General features: G+C 42.3%; 1 protein-coding gene across 3 annotated transcripts in view; it reads right to left on the reverse strand.

Annotated features, from left to right (window-relative positions):
* Nucleotides 1-14,597, reverse strand: part of zfr (zinc finger RNA binding protein) — a 33,646-nt gene that overhangs the window by 12,844 nt on the left and 6,205 nt on the right. For 2 of the 3 annotated variants that reach the window (XR_005442421.1, XM_038702847.1), the window contains exons 4-12: nt 14,327-14,465; nt 11,964-12,182; nt 11,117-11,352; nt 8,778-8,981; nt 6,755-7,067; nt 4,192-4,385; nt 3,972-4,091; nt 3,417-3,562; nt 968-1,127 (exon numbers count right to left, since the gene is read on the reverse strand). Coding sequence is in view for 2 of the 3 variants with exons in the window: in XM_038702847.1 (XP_038558775.1) it covers nt 968-1,127; nt 3,417-3,562; nt 3,972-4,091; nt 4,192-4,385; nt 6,755-7,067; nt 8,778-8,981; nt 11,117-11,352; nt 11,964-12,182; nt 14,327-14,465 (1,731 nt within the window). In the remaining variant the exon portion in view is untranslated. The remainder of the gene's footprint in view (nt 1-967; nt 1,128-3,416; nt 3,563-3,971; nt 4,092-4,191; nt 4,386-6,754; nt 7,068-8,777; nt 8,982-11,116; nt 11,353-11,963; nt 12,183-14,326; nt 14,466-14,597) is intronic. The other variant, XM_038702848.1, reaches the window with a different exon arrangement.

Below are 14,597 nucleotides of genomic sequence, written 5' to 3' on the forward strand. Positions count from 1 at the left end.
AGACTACACAACTTTCAGCGTCGGCCGATTGCCGTGCTGTTCACACTACACAACTTGCCGTCTTGTGACGGGAGTCTTGAAGTCGCTGTGGTGTTCACATTATGTGACTGATCGGTGACAGGGGGTCACACACTACACGAGCTGATTGCAGCTGTGTCACCCGACGCTGGTCGCCAAACCACGTTTTGTCAAGAAAACACACATGAAATGTGAAACGGAAAATGACACGGACCTACACACGAAACAGCTGTTTGTTATTATAAAGAGAGCAATTATAAAGACAAAGAATCTGGGTGAAATAATGGATTAGCACACGTAGGTACAGGTAGCAGGGATTGTCTGAGCTACAGAGAGAGCTAGAGGTGAGTAAAAAGTGAGTTGGTAACCAAATATCCGAGGTATGTTGAACTCGCTTCGTGATACAGGCCCCCAGAGGTGTAGGTGTGTGTCAGTGTCCGAGTGTGGGGACAAGAGAAGTCCGAGGCAGGTGCAAAGCAGGTAGATTTACAATTAATTTTAATAAAAATGTCCGTGTGGATTAAAACATGTATTCACAGGACGGTATAATGTGAAAAATTGAGAATTCTCTTTTTTGCAGGGGGGCAAACAATCAAGATGCCGGCTTAACAATGTGATTTCTGTCAGGCATCGTTTATAGGCCCAACCCTAGATTTTATGTTGAAGTACATGGCATTTATTGTTTTTTCTCTTTACTGGGGTATCAAATTGGTATTGAGAATGGTGGAATTTTACAGGTATCTGAATCAACTACTGAATTTATGGCATCCCTAGTCACAGTATTACCTACAGTAGATGGCAGTCTGCAGGCCCCTAGTTTGGAGAGGCAGACAGGAGTACAGTCCCTCCTTTTAGCAAAAAACCCCAACATGCATACCTTCGTGCGCTTTTGTGTATATAAATGGGTTCAACATAGCTCTTGTGCATAGGCACAATAGTCATGCCCTACCAAAGGACCCTGAGGCTGCAGGCCAGGCATGCCAGGCCGGACGCCAAGTAGACCAGGAGGCCCCTGTGGATATCCTCCGTCTGGTAAACGACGTCTCTCATCCCAGTGATGGTGCTGCTCCTCCTCCATACGTCGCCAGTACATGTCTTCTTCATAACGCCTGGAAATAGAAACAACAGTTGTACAAGCATGCAAGATGGTGGATGAAAAACAAAAAAACCACACACAGACCAAAAAGACAGCCAAGTAGACCCACGTAACCCCGACGACGACCCCTACGGAGGTTAAATGCCTGGAACTTTGTCATTTGTTTTTCAAAACGAAAATCCGTTGGCTGCAAAGTACACGGACCCTCTTAGTAGATTACTTTGTCACATGAACATCATTTTTGTATTGTTTACCACACTACAGTCACAACACAAACTAAAATAACTGCTGCTGTGAACTTTCCAGAGTTGTAAACACGTCTCCTAATGATTTATATGTTTTGGCTTCTCATGGATCTGTTACTCAAAGTAAACATGTAAATGCTCCGTATTTGTATAGTGCCTTTCTAGTCTTTGACCACTCAAAGCGCTTTTACACTACATCTGCATTCACCAGTCATACACATTCATACACTGAGCCTAAGTGCTCAAACAGAAACTAACATTCACACACATTCATACACTGGCGGAACAGCCGCCAGGGGCAATTCGGGGTTCAGTATCATGCCCAAGGACACTTCGACACGCAACCAGTGGGAGCCAGTGATTGAACCGCAGACCTTCCGATTAACGGCCAACCCGCTCTACCTCCCTGAGCCACAGCCCTACATCTTGAATAATTTTAATGCAGGGTTATAAGGACTGCCAAAAGGCTGTTCTTGACTTAGACACTAGTTCCAGTTTTAGATAGATGGGCATAGTATCTACTCCAAGCGTACCTGCTTCTGAGGTAGTATTTTTCAATAGCCAAAGACAGGGTTTATCCTGGCTCAAATTGAGGCGGAGGTGATCCCATCCTCATCACGTTCACGTCACGGCTCAAATAAACACAAGCAACAAATTTTAATAGTTCTAATAATGATATCACAAATATATCATCAGCTGTTCCTTTTATTTAAAGTTCAGGGTCATTTTGCAGTGCAGCTGATGTGAACACCTGGCTATTTAATGTTAATCTGTAACTTTCTGTCATGTCCCAGTACAGGGCTCGACAATAACTGTGGCCAGTAAAAAGTAACTAGCAACTCACTGGGCCAGTGCACAAACATTAGTATTTAAAAAAAATAAATAAATGTAATAATTTGAACCTCAACATCCTGCAGTTGCTTTGCTGCTCATGGCCGTTGTCCAATCCAGATCTGTATTTACATGACGAGTGGTTGTCAAATGTTATTTCTCCAATCTTGATCAAGCTGCAACGTCTGGGTCTGAAAGTGAAACCATGCTGACGGAACTTAAAACTGCATTCTCTAACGGCCAGCAGAGGTCAGCTGGTTGCAAAAAGAAGTCCAGTTCTATTAGAAATAATGGTAAAATGTTGCTACTTCTCAGCTGAATTATTACCTCAGTAAACACTTTCATAATGAGTTTATGGTCTCAGTCACTTATTTCAAGTCTTCAACACAACATGATGTTCATTGAGTAAATTATGGTCCCATTTAGGGGGAAATAGACGAAAATGCAGCATATGCCTTTAGGCAGGACTACCTTGTGATTGACAGGTTGCCATGGTAGGCAACTGGTATCCTCTGCTCTGTGTACATTTTCTTAATTAAATGGCTGTCAAGCAGGAGAGAGCACATGTCATGTTTGACTCTTGTATGTTTTGTTTTAAAAGTAAATAGTTTTGTTAGCCTTTTTATAATTTTAACTATGATAACATTTTAGTTTAGTTTTATTTTATATCCAGGATGCATTTAATAACCAATTAAACATGTTAACAGTATAACATAACTTAAGTCTTTGGTTTTGTTGTAACACTGATAAAAAAAACTTTTGGAAGAAGGGCCAGTAAAAAATGTCTTCAGGCCAGTAAGTTACAAACGCTCCTGTTTACAGCACCCCCACGCTGTAGTCCAGCCAATCAGATGACTCTTTATTTATAAAAAAAAAAAAAGAAAAACCCAAGAACAAAAACAAACTTCTCTTCTACCTCTCTGAAAGTTCTGGCAGCGTCTTTCTTGGCGCACTGTGCTGATTATGATACAGCATTGCCACGTCAACATAATGCTGCAAGTGCAGTTACAAATGACAGAAATCCACAAAGCGCAATACTAGAAAACAGTGTCCACCATGACTGGCTGAATTTTGTTGAGAGCTGGAGGCTGGCCCAAATCTGACAGAGGCGTAATTATCTATACAGGAAAAACCCTGCAAGATGTATACAAGATTCACCACTACATATACACACACACACACTCCCCTCCTTAACAACCATTAACAAGAAATGACCGTAACCATACCGCATCTCCATTCTCCAGCGCTCTTCCTCTTCTCTTCTTCTCCAGTACTCTTCTTTCTGCATCTGCTTTCTCATCTTCTCTTCCTGAATCTTTCTGGCTCGGATACTGGGTTTGACCTCCACCTGCAGATCTGGGTTCACCTTTTTCTACACACACACACACACACACACACACACACCGGGGTAATACAGAAAGAGATATACAGTGGACTGTCCCGTGGGCTAGAGTATTGTAAGCATTTATTCATGAAGCTTCTTCCACTCATTTTCCACAAGGAGAAGTTCCCTTTCCAGAATAACAGCAGTTTCACCACATAAGCATAGAATTACATCAGGAAAGAGGTCTTTGATCCACCACTGTCCCCACCCCACCACCTTCTCATGAGTCAATAGGCATACGTCATGTGCCGTAACTAATTCATGCCAATGATGAATGCAAAGCCAAATACCCTTGTTTGTTGATGACTTCCTGCAAACAGGTTAGTTCAAGCTATGCAACCCTCACACAGATAACCTTTCTATGTGCAGAGTGGTGCATGACATGTCAGCTACAAACCTTGTATTGCAGGCGATGCCTACGACCCTTCAGATGCATTTCCTTTGCATTTGGATCGTTGAAACTACATTCACAGAGCTTGCAGTGGAAGCGGATGACTTTGCCTTCATCATTTCGGACCTAGGAATGCGTTCCACATATTACACTCAAGGTTTAAATGCATTTCTGCTCAGTAAGTGAAGGTTGGCTCTAGGCCATGCCCAGGTCTGTCAAAACTTACTTCTTCAACATAATCATGACCGACAGGCTGCACGTCACTCTGCAGCGCAGCCAGGGCTGATGTAGACAGAGAATCTGAACCTTCAGACTTGGGGTCCTGAGTACCTGAAGAGGGCATCAGAGGCTTAGAAGCCTCCATTTTGGCCTCCGTTCTTACCTCTTCCATCTTCCCTGTGGTCTGCAATTTATTTCCACCTGCATTCAAGAAATGACAACATAGTTAAATCACGGAGCATTTACAACGCTACTGCTGAACTTCGGTCAAATGTCCTCAATAACAAATAAAGACAAGTGAAAAAGTTATAAGGTGGATCAGTGAGGAGGAATGATCTGATGGAGAGGTTTCTCTGGTCGTCATAATGGTTAATATGACTGCCATGCCAGGTATAATAACCTGGTTGTTTGCAAATTAATTCCATAGTTTGCAGCCCAATACAGCACAGACAGTAATATATCTAACAACTAATACCTCAGTATTTTTAAGGCTGATTAAATGCCTTTACAAAAAGGATTTTTCCTAAACAGAACTAGACTAAAATCCCTAAAATAAATGTCATTATAGAATTAATAAGTAGATCTAAATGTACACAACTGCAACACATGACCTTGTACTGACACTCAAATCTTAAAACACAAATAAATTCCCCAGAAACTTACGTTTTCTCGTTTCTCTCAAACATTTATATGCTCACATACAGGTGCTGGTCATAATTAGAATATCATCAAAAAGTTGACTTATTTCAGTAATTCCATTCAAAAAGGGAAATATGGGTATAATGTATACATTCATTACACACAGTGATCTATTTCAATGTTTATTTAATTTAATTGTGATGATTAAAACTGACAACTAATGAAAATCCCAAATTCAGTATCTCTCTGAAAATAAGATTACTTAAGACCAATACAAAAAAAAGGATTTTTAGAAATGTTGGCCAACTGAAAAGTATGAACATGAACAGTATGAGCATGTACAGCACTCCGTACTTAGTTGGGGCTCCTTTTGTCTGAATTACTGCAGCAATGCGGTGTGGCATGGAGTCCATCAGTCTGTGGCACTGCTCAAGTGGTATGAGAGCCCAGGTTGCTCCGATAGTGGCCTTCAGCTCTTCTGCATTGTTGGGTCTGGCGTATCGCATCTTCCTCTTCACAATAGCCCATAGATTTTCTATAGGGTTAAGGTCAGGCAAGTTTGCTGGCCAATTAAGAACAGGGATACCATGGTCCTTAAACCAGGTACTGGTAGCTTTGGCACTGTGTGCAGGTGCCAAGTCCTGTTGGAAAATGAAATCTGCATCTCCATAAAGTTGGTCAGCAGCAGGAAGTGCTCTAAAATGTCCTGGTAGACGGCTGCGTTGACCTTGGACCTCAAAAAACACAGTGGACCAACACCAGCAAATGACATGGCATCCCAAACAATCACTGACTGTGGAAACTTTACACTGGACTTCAAGCGACGTGGATTCTGTGCCTCTCCTCTCTTCCTCCAGACTCTGGGACCTTGATTTCTAAAGGAAATGCAAAATTTACTTTCATCAGAGAACATAACTCTGGTACACTCAGCATCAGTCCACTCCTTTTTGTCTTTAGCCCAGGCGAGACGCTTCTGACGCTGTGTCTTGTTCAAGAGTGGCTTGACACAAGGAATGCGACAGCTGAAACCCATGTCTTGCATACGTCTGTGCGTGGTGGTTCTTGAAGCACTGACTCCAGCTGCAGTCCACTCTTTGTGAATCTCCCACACATTTTTGAATGCGTTTTGTTTCACAATCCTCTCCAGGGTGCAGTTATCCCTATTTCTTGTACACGTTTTTCTACCACGTTTTCCTTCCCTTCGCCTCTCTATTAATGTGCTTGGACACAGAGCTCTGTGAACAGCCAGCCTCTTTAGCAATGACCTTTTGTGTCTTGCCCTCCTTGTGCAAGGTGTCAATGGTCGTCTTTTGGACAGCTGTCAAGTCAGCGGTCTTCCCCATGATTGTGTAGCCTACAGAACTAGACTGGGAGACAATTTAAAGGCCTTTGCAGGTGTTTTGAGTTAATTAGCTGATTAGAGTGTGGCACCAGGTGTCTTCAATATTGAACCTTTTCACAATATTCTAATTTTCCTGAGATACTGATTTTGGGGTTTTCATTAGTTGTCAGTTTTAATCATCAATATTAAAAAGGAATGAACACTTGAAATATATCAGTCTGTGTGGAAGTTTTACTTTTTGAATGGAATTACTGAAATAAAATCAACTTTTTGATGATATTCTAATTATATGACCAGCACATGTAGTGATATTATGAACAAAGCCAGGAGGAGTTGATTAAAGTGACACCCAAAATGTGTGTTGGATTGCAGTAAAAACAGACAAGACAAAAGAAAGGCAACAAAGTCAAGGACACTTGCACTGCAGTGAGCAACCATGACTATTCGAGCAGCAATGTTCCTGAACAACTAAGGCAGGACTATAAACTTTAGCAAAACTACTGGTTATAATAATATTTCATGAATTTCAGGAGGATGAAGGAATACAGTAAGAAGACACATGCTGCACCCTCAACATGTGCTTACTAACCAACAAAATTGATCTTGGGGGTGTTGATTTTCTTCCCAGCAGAGGCAGAGTTGACAGCAGAGATGCTGTTGGCTGATGGGTTCTTGACACCAGCCACACCACTGCTGACTATGTTGACAGGTTTCAGGTAGGGGGCGCTGGAGCTGGTGGCGGGGGAGGAGGCGGCAGCCACGCACTGAGAGCTGGCGGTGCTGCTCAGGGTAGCTGTGGTGGCCTTGCTGAGAGTAGCTGTGGTTGAGGATGATGTTTGAGTGACCATACTGGGCTCAGTAGAGGGAATGGGCTTACCCAGTTTAGTATGAAGCTTCACAACCTGGAGAAGAGAGATCAGAATTTAGATGATGGTGGGGGAGTGTAAAGAAAGCGCACATTCAGCAGGTCTGAGGTTTCCATTTAGCACAATGCAGTAGACTGCTGACTCCCAACAATTTCATTGTTTAATGTTTTACCTGATTTTAACTGATGAATGTTTTATTGTTTATAAAGTTGTATTTATAACTTCAGATTTTTTTTTTCAGACTTTGTGGTTTGTACACATCTTTTCTATTCTGTCTGATGTACATGTTGTCCTCTCCTTCCCTTTGGAGTTTGCATGATCTGTATGGTGTGTTTTTTTATTTTTATAAATGGGTGCTCCTGTTTCCAACTAAAGACATACAGGTCACGGTAGTTGAAACTTAACTGCACATTCTGTAGATGTGAATAGTTGTCTTTCTCATCCAGTGTGAGCTCCAGTCCCCTCATCACTGCACCAGATAAGAGGGTGCAGAAAATGGATGCATGGCTGGTTGCTATGGGATATTTTACAACCAAGTTTGGCAACAAACAAAAGGAACTATTTGAACACAACAGATGCTGCACCCAAGGACTGTCTTGTTTTACTACCATCTAACATGGATTAACACCACTTTAGCCACCGAATGATGAATGTCCCACTTAAAATCTACAGTAGGGCTGGGCGATATGGCCAAAAATGTTGATAAAAAAATTTCATTATTCGATAGCAATAATTTTTAGGATAAATGTCAAATCATTTCTTTCAGGTTTAAAGGCAGTTTTTTTCTCCTGAGTGAAAGGTGAAGAAACCAGATAGTTAATTTGGATTTAAACTGTTCTTTATGGTCAAAAACAAACACTTGATGCAAAACAGTGGCTCACTTAACAAATTTAAGGTAGAACATGGACCCCGCTTACAACTTCAGGGGCCTATGGTGAATAGGGACTTTCGGTTACGGAGATATACGTCTATGGGAGGGTTATTTGATATACGATTAACGCCACCTAAATTCCATATAGCCCTGTCCTATACCATACGAATCAGCAGCATCGCCCAAACACGTAGACATAAAGGTTTATGAACGTGTGATGTAGTGGCGTGTAGTTATGAGGCAAAATGTGCGTAGGTTCAAAATCCCATTCAAATTAATAGGATCTTCCCCATGGTATTTCAACTTTGATTATAGTGCCACCTTTAAGCCGAATTACACTAGATTTCTCAGGTGTCATTAGGGTCCCATGGGGAACAAAATGACCCAAATTTGGTATCAATCAGACTTGTGGTTATAGAGATCTAAAATGCATGTGCAATGGGATTTTTTTATTTTATTAAACTCTTTAATCTGCAGTAACAGTGCCACCTATGGGCACATTAGGGTCAACTTTGGTGCCTGCAGTCAAGAGACCGTCCTGAACAGTTCAGCTCAACTTTGACGTCAATGCGGCTTGTGGTTATAGAACTTATTGTTAGCTGATAAACGGAACAGTTTTTGTCTATCGATGTGGGGAGTACAAGCCTGTATTAGCTTCGTCCAGAGAGACTGTGCCAAGTATAATAAAAACGAGCGTGATTGCAATAGGGTTCCCAGCCCCACTCGTGCTTGGACCCCTAATAAAGTCTATTCAACAGATATGCATGAGTAAGATTATGTAAAATCTTTTTCCCCCCCGATTCAAACATATTGTTATTGAGGGAAATTCTATCGCAATAATCATCATTATTGCCCAACCCTACTCATATACATACCTTCTGGTGCTTAGCTCCACGGATGTGGGCAGCATAAGCGTCGGCACCAGTGCAGGAAACATCGCAGAGTTCACAGCGGAGCTGGTTCTGAGCATTGCGGGCCAACACCCCTCCACCACTACCACTGCTGCTGTTGTTCTGGGAAACCTTCAACGCAGCTTCCTTCTTCTTGTGCTTCTGGCCTTCCAGATGCTCCTTGTAAGTCTTGTGCATTCAATGTTTTGAAGGACACAGCCATTAGTTGTCTGTTTTTTGTGTTTTTTGTTTTTTTAAGATTTGTAGTATAAAAATGACAAACACATCTATTCTATTCATCTACATTAAGGCGTTCTACACTTGACTGTGCTGAGGAAATCAAAAGGTAACCATATTTCAACCCAAAACTGCTCTGCTGATGTTTGATCCTATATGATCGTTGGTATTTTGTGTACTCACTTGTTCATATCACCACGTGTTAAAAGACAGTGTTTCAATGAAGCATTTTCAAGACTTGTGAATTGGAGGATCAGAAGTTGCAAAAAAAAAAAAAAAATTGGATTTTCCCCATTATGCTGATTGGGTCGGGACCATCTTTACTCAACAGTAATTTAGACTAGAAGGACTACTCTAGCACTTCAATTGTACACTGCTCAAAAAATTAAAAGGGAACACTTAACACAATGTAACTCCAAGTCAGTCACACTCCTGTGAAATCAAACTGTCCACTTAGGAAGCAACACTGGATTGACAATCAATTTCACATGCTGTTGTGCAAATGGAATAGACAACAGGTGGAAATTATAGGCAATTAGCAAGACACCCCCAATAAAGGAGTGGTTCTGCAGGTGGTGACCACAGACCACTTCTCAGTTCCTATGCTTCCTGGCTGATGTTTTGGTCACTTTTGAATGCTGGCGGTGCTTTCACTCTAGTGGTAGCATGAGACGGAGTCTACAACCCACACAAGTGGTTCAGGTAGTGCAGCTCATCCAGGATGGCACATCAATGCGAGCTGTGGCAAGAAGGTTTGCTGGAAACAGGCCAGTACATCAGGAGACGTGGAGGAGGCCATAGGAGGGCAACAACCCAGCAGCACCGCTACCTCCGCCTTTGTGCAAGGAGGAGCAAAATGACCTCCAGCAGGCCACAAATGTGCATGTGTCTGCACAAACTGTCAGAAACAGACTCCATGAGGGTGGTATGAGGGCACGATGTCCACAGGTGGGGGTTGTGCTTACAGCCTTTGCCAGAGAACACCAAGATTGGCAAATTCGGCACTGGCGCCCTGTGCTCTTCACAGATGAAAGCAGGTTCACACTGAGCACATGTGACAGACGTGACAGAGTCTGGAGACGCCGTGGAGAACGTTCTGCTGCCTGCAACATCCTCCAGCATGGCCGGTTTGGCGGTGGGTCAGTAATGGTGTGGGGTGGCATTTCTGGGGTGGGGGGGCATATGCTGGTGCGGCTGGCCCTGGGTTCCTCCTAATGAAAGACAATGCTAGACCTCATGTGGCTGGAGTGTGTCAGCAGTTCCTGCAAGAGGAAGGCATTGATGCTATGCATCCGCCACCTCATCAGGAGCATGCCCAGGCATTGTAGGGGAGGTCATACAGGCACGTGGAGGCCACACACTACTGAGCCTCATTTTGACTTGTTTTAAGGACGTTACGTCAAAGTTGGATCGGCCTGTAGTGTGGTTTTCCACTTTGATTTTGAGTGTAATCCAAATCCAGACCTCCATGGGTTGATAAATTTGATTTCTATTGACAATTTGTTTTTGATTTTGTTGTCAGCACATTCAACTATCTAAAGAAAGGAGTATTTAATGAGATTATTTCATTCATTCTGATCTAGGATGTGTTATTTTAGTGTTCCTTTTATTTTTTTGAGCAGTGTATATATATTCTAGACTCACAGCAAGGTGAATTCTGTCTAAATATGATAGGCTGAGGCAAAACTCTGGGTGAGATATGATATGGAGACCCTCTTCACAGTCTTTATGGACATCACATCTACAAGTGATTCATCTTAGAGATGAGAAAAGACAGGACACACAGCAGTGACCAAAGCCAATGTGACATCTTAAAATACACTTCGTATGATAATGTGCAGACTACAGTCTGAGACATGTTCTAATATTTTACATTACTGACAGGCATGGCCCTGTGGAGACCTGTAGGATTACACAACAGATGCATAACAGAAAAACAAAGGTGCTTTATACTGACGCATATGAGTGTAATTCGTTAAAAATCTGCACTTAATGCTTGCATGCACATTTTTTGTTCATAACTTTTTATTGATAACAAATGCAAACATTTGACAAAATGCTGTCATTGTGGGCTATAGTGAACTCACCTGTGGGCCAGCACAGCTGATCTTACAGACATCACAATAGTGGATCTGAGGGGGTTTGGGCGGCTGTTTGGGCCGGAGCTGCTTACTCTGAAAGGGGGGTTTCTTGGTGAAAGTGTTCCCCGTCCATGCTGCAGTCGCTGCTACAGCTGCCACCGCCTGCTTCTGCTGTTGCTGCTGCTGGTAGTAGCTGGAGGCTGCAGAGTAAACTGCTGCCTCATAGCCAGAGTATGAGGTTCCTGGAAAAGGATGAACCAATGCTTACTTATAACCTAATCACTGCTCTGCCATTTTAACGCCTTATGAAAAAGCAAAGGTTTATGTGCATATGTTAACCACATTTACAATGGTTGTTTAGCATGTTTACAATTGATAAAACAAATGTAACACCAAGTACATGTGAATGTCAGTTTTTCCTGGTATTTGGTCATAAACTAAAGTATTAAGTATACTGCTAAACATAATATTGTTTGACATTACAGGACTGTTAAACTGTCTGTAATTCTGATTTGTGTCTGTGCTTATGTGACCTGGATGAACAGAAAAGCCTACACCTGACATCAAATTGTGTACAACTATGGAGACACTAACTTTTTACATTTAATTACATGCCACCTTCATGTTAATACAAGCCTGGAGCTTTCAACAATGGCCAGGATAGGTTAGGAAAGTGCGCGCGCACACACACACACACACGTTGCTTGTTTCAAGTCTTTATCCATTCTGACTGATGAAGACATACTGGTGTTGAAATGTTAGTCTGTTTGCACAATTAAAGGCTGGAAATCAAGCTTCCAGAACAATCTTTTAGGACATTTTAGGTAGCCGCCAATTGAGTGTCAAAGCTTACCAGAGTATGTGACAGCATTTGTGCTGTAAGTTGGGCTTTGGGAGTAAGATGGGACCACAGATGCGGCGGCAGCCACAGGTTGGACAGTGGAGGTGACTGGGTAGATGGAGAAAGTAGATGAGGCTGGACTAGGAGCGGCTGGCTTTATCACGGTCACCTGTCGAGTCTGCTGGCTCTGGGTGTATGATGTTACCCCCTGGCTATATCCTGGTTTGGGGGCTAGAGGAAAAAACAGAAAAGATAAATAAATAGAAACTGATACACATACCTCTCAATTGTTTTCTATAAATGTTGAACGTGTACCAACTAAATAATATGCCAACTATGTCTGCGGCACATGGGGAACATAAAGTCAGACAGTTTTGTTATACTAGCTAGCACATGCTAGTCAGATCAGGCCCTGGATGTTTAGCTTACTTACATACAGTAATTATCTCTGTCTGTTATCGGAAGTGGAGGAATCTGACATTCCCATGCTCCCAGCATCACTGTTTACCGTTTGTCATCTTTACGCTGTAGGAGAGCTGGATTAAGTTACTGTTAATACAAAAAGATCCTACTTCCACTGCTCCACATGAAGCTGCTCAGCTGTCAAGACAGGTCGCTTTTTAGCAGTGACCAGAAACATACTGCGTTTGTTACCACAGGTACTGTAGACTGATCAGTTATCAAAAATTGCCATTTTCAGAGGTGAAAAAAAATCCAAACTGTCACCGTCTGCATTTTTTGTCAACATTCATAATTTCTGCTAAGGGTCACCACTGAGCTGAAGATCTGCAGGTGGCAATTTGCACGTTTATTCCATCAGTAAAGTCACTTCCTGTATTGTGGAAAACCACTTCGTGTAGCATAAAAATCAGGTCATAGCTGAAATTATTTCTGTACTGACATCTTTATTTAAACACGATTTGTTTGGTTGCTCTAGCCGTCATGTGACCACCTGAAGTCAACTACGACTGAATCTTAAGGATGTTCCATTGTACCCTCCGTTATCTTCTTAGGCATCGTTTACTGTACGAGTTTATTCAAGATCATCAAGGAAACACTAACATTTTGTCAATTTGCCCTTTCTGAGAAAACCCCCACTAATAATACCTTTTGGTCCCATAAAATAATTGTAAAACAGTCCATCTGATATGTATGTAAATTACCTCAAATTAAAGTTGAAAGTAGGTAGGTTTATTGTCACAATACAAGCAAGTTAGAGTGAAATTTAGTTTTGCAACTCCTAGGGCTAACCCCAAATAGTTGAAGATTCGATGGGCAGAGCCCATCTCACAGTCGAAGCATCGCAGTGAAACAGGATCATGCCATTTAGGCGATATGGGGGTGCTCAACGTCTGATTTTACATAGAACTACCAGTTTTCTCCCAATGAGTTAAAATACATTTCAATGTTTAATGCTGTAAATAAACACGTAAAAAGAATGAACCTTTCAATAAATGTTTTTGAAGTGCGTGAATAAATCCAAAACTGTAACCCTAACCCTGGGTCGTCAGTGCGTAGTGTGAATGTGTCCAGTGGCAGTGGAGGAACACTTGCTGAAGAGATGGAGCCCCTGCTTCACTGGTGTTGTGCCGAGTTGCTCGCACCTCGCGGGACTTGCGGATAATTTATCAACGTTGATGAAACAAAGAATATTTTATCGTTTTTAAATAGCCGGCTACTTGAAATTCACGCATGCAGTTGTCGGCAGCAGTAATGCACGTAAAACTCTGCACAAGACCGGTGAATGACAGGCGAGAGAGAAAAGGGTCTTCAAATAAGCCTCAGTTTAGCTGGAAATTTACAGTGTAGGTTGAATGAAAAGAGACTGCAGTTCTGCAGCTTCAAGATTAAAGCGGACTATAGGCAGGACTTGACGATTCTGATTTGAATATGTAAATCCTTAGTCGGGGACAGCACTAGTACCTCCCTTCTGCTACAGACAATATACATTAATAAATTAATTATGACAAATGGTAAATAGAAAAACTATCACTGGAGCAGTGCTGAGGATGAATTAAGAGTCTGATAGTTGGGGGGGGGGGGGGGCTCTGTAGTCTGGTGGTGTGGCAGCAGAAATTTCTCTCTTCCCAGTGATGCCGATTTCCAGGAACCCAAAACTATGTAGCCAGGAGTGTGTGTCTTTATCTCCTTCTTCCTAAAATCAACGATCAGCTCCTTGGTTTTGCTGACGCTGAGCAGTAAGTTGTTCTCTGAGCACCACTATGCAAGATTATGAATTTCCTCCCGATATGAAGTCTCATTGTTGTTTGTTGTGAAGTTTGCAGACGACACCACCATCATCGGCTGGATTTCAGAGTTCTTTTCAGTGATACGAGGAATGGACATTTAATCATAGACATGTGAATTTAGCATACCTGTCTGGTAGTAGGAATCTGCCACGCTGGGTTGTGGTGGTGCAGCAGCGACAGCAGCTGTAGCAGTGGGCTGTTGGTAGTACTGCTTACTGTCATAAGCTACAGCTGGAGCTGTGGACCGCACGTAGGAGTAGGAGTCCTGCAGAGGAAAACAGTAAGGGTCAGAGGTTTGGTGGTCCGACCGTCCTTGGAAAGACACTGAACCCCAAATTGCTCCCAATGCTGCCATGGGGAGGCATGTACTCTATATTGCCAAATGTTTTAGGACACC

This window comes from Micropterus salmoides, unplaced genomic scaffold, assembly GCF_014851395.1.
Source record: "Micropterus salmoides isolate LMB-PRFRI ecotype aquatic unplaced genomic scaffold, ASM1485139v1 Ms_hic_scaffold_7, whole genome shotgun sequence".
Lineage (NCBI taxonomy): Eukaryota > Metazoa > Chordata > Actinopteri > Centrarchiformes > Centrarchidae > Micropterus > Micropterus salmoides.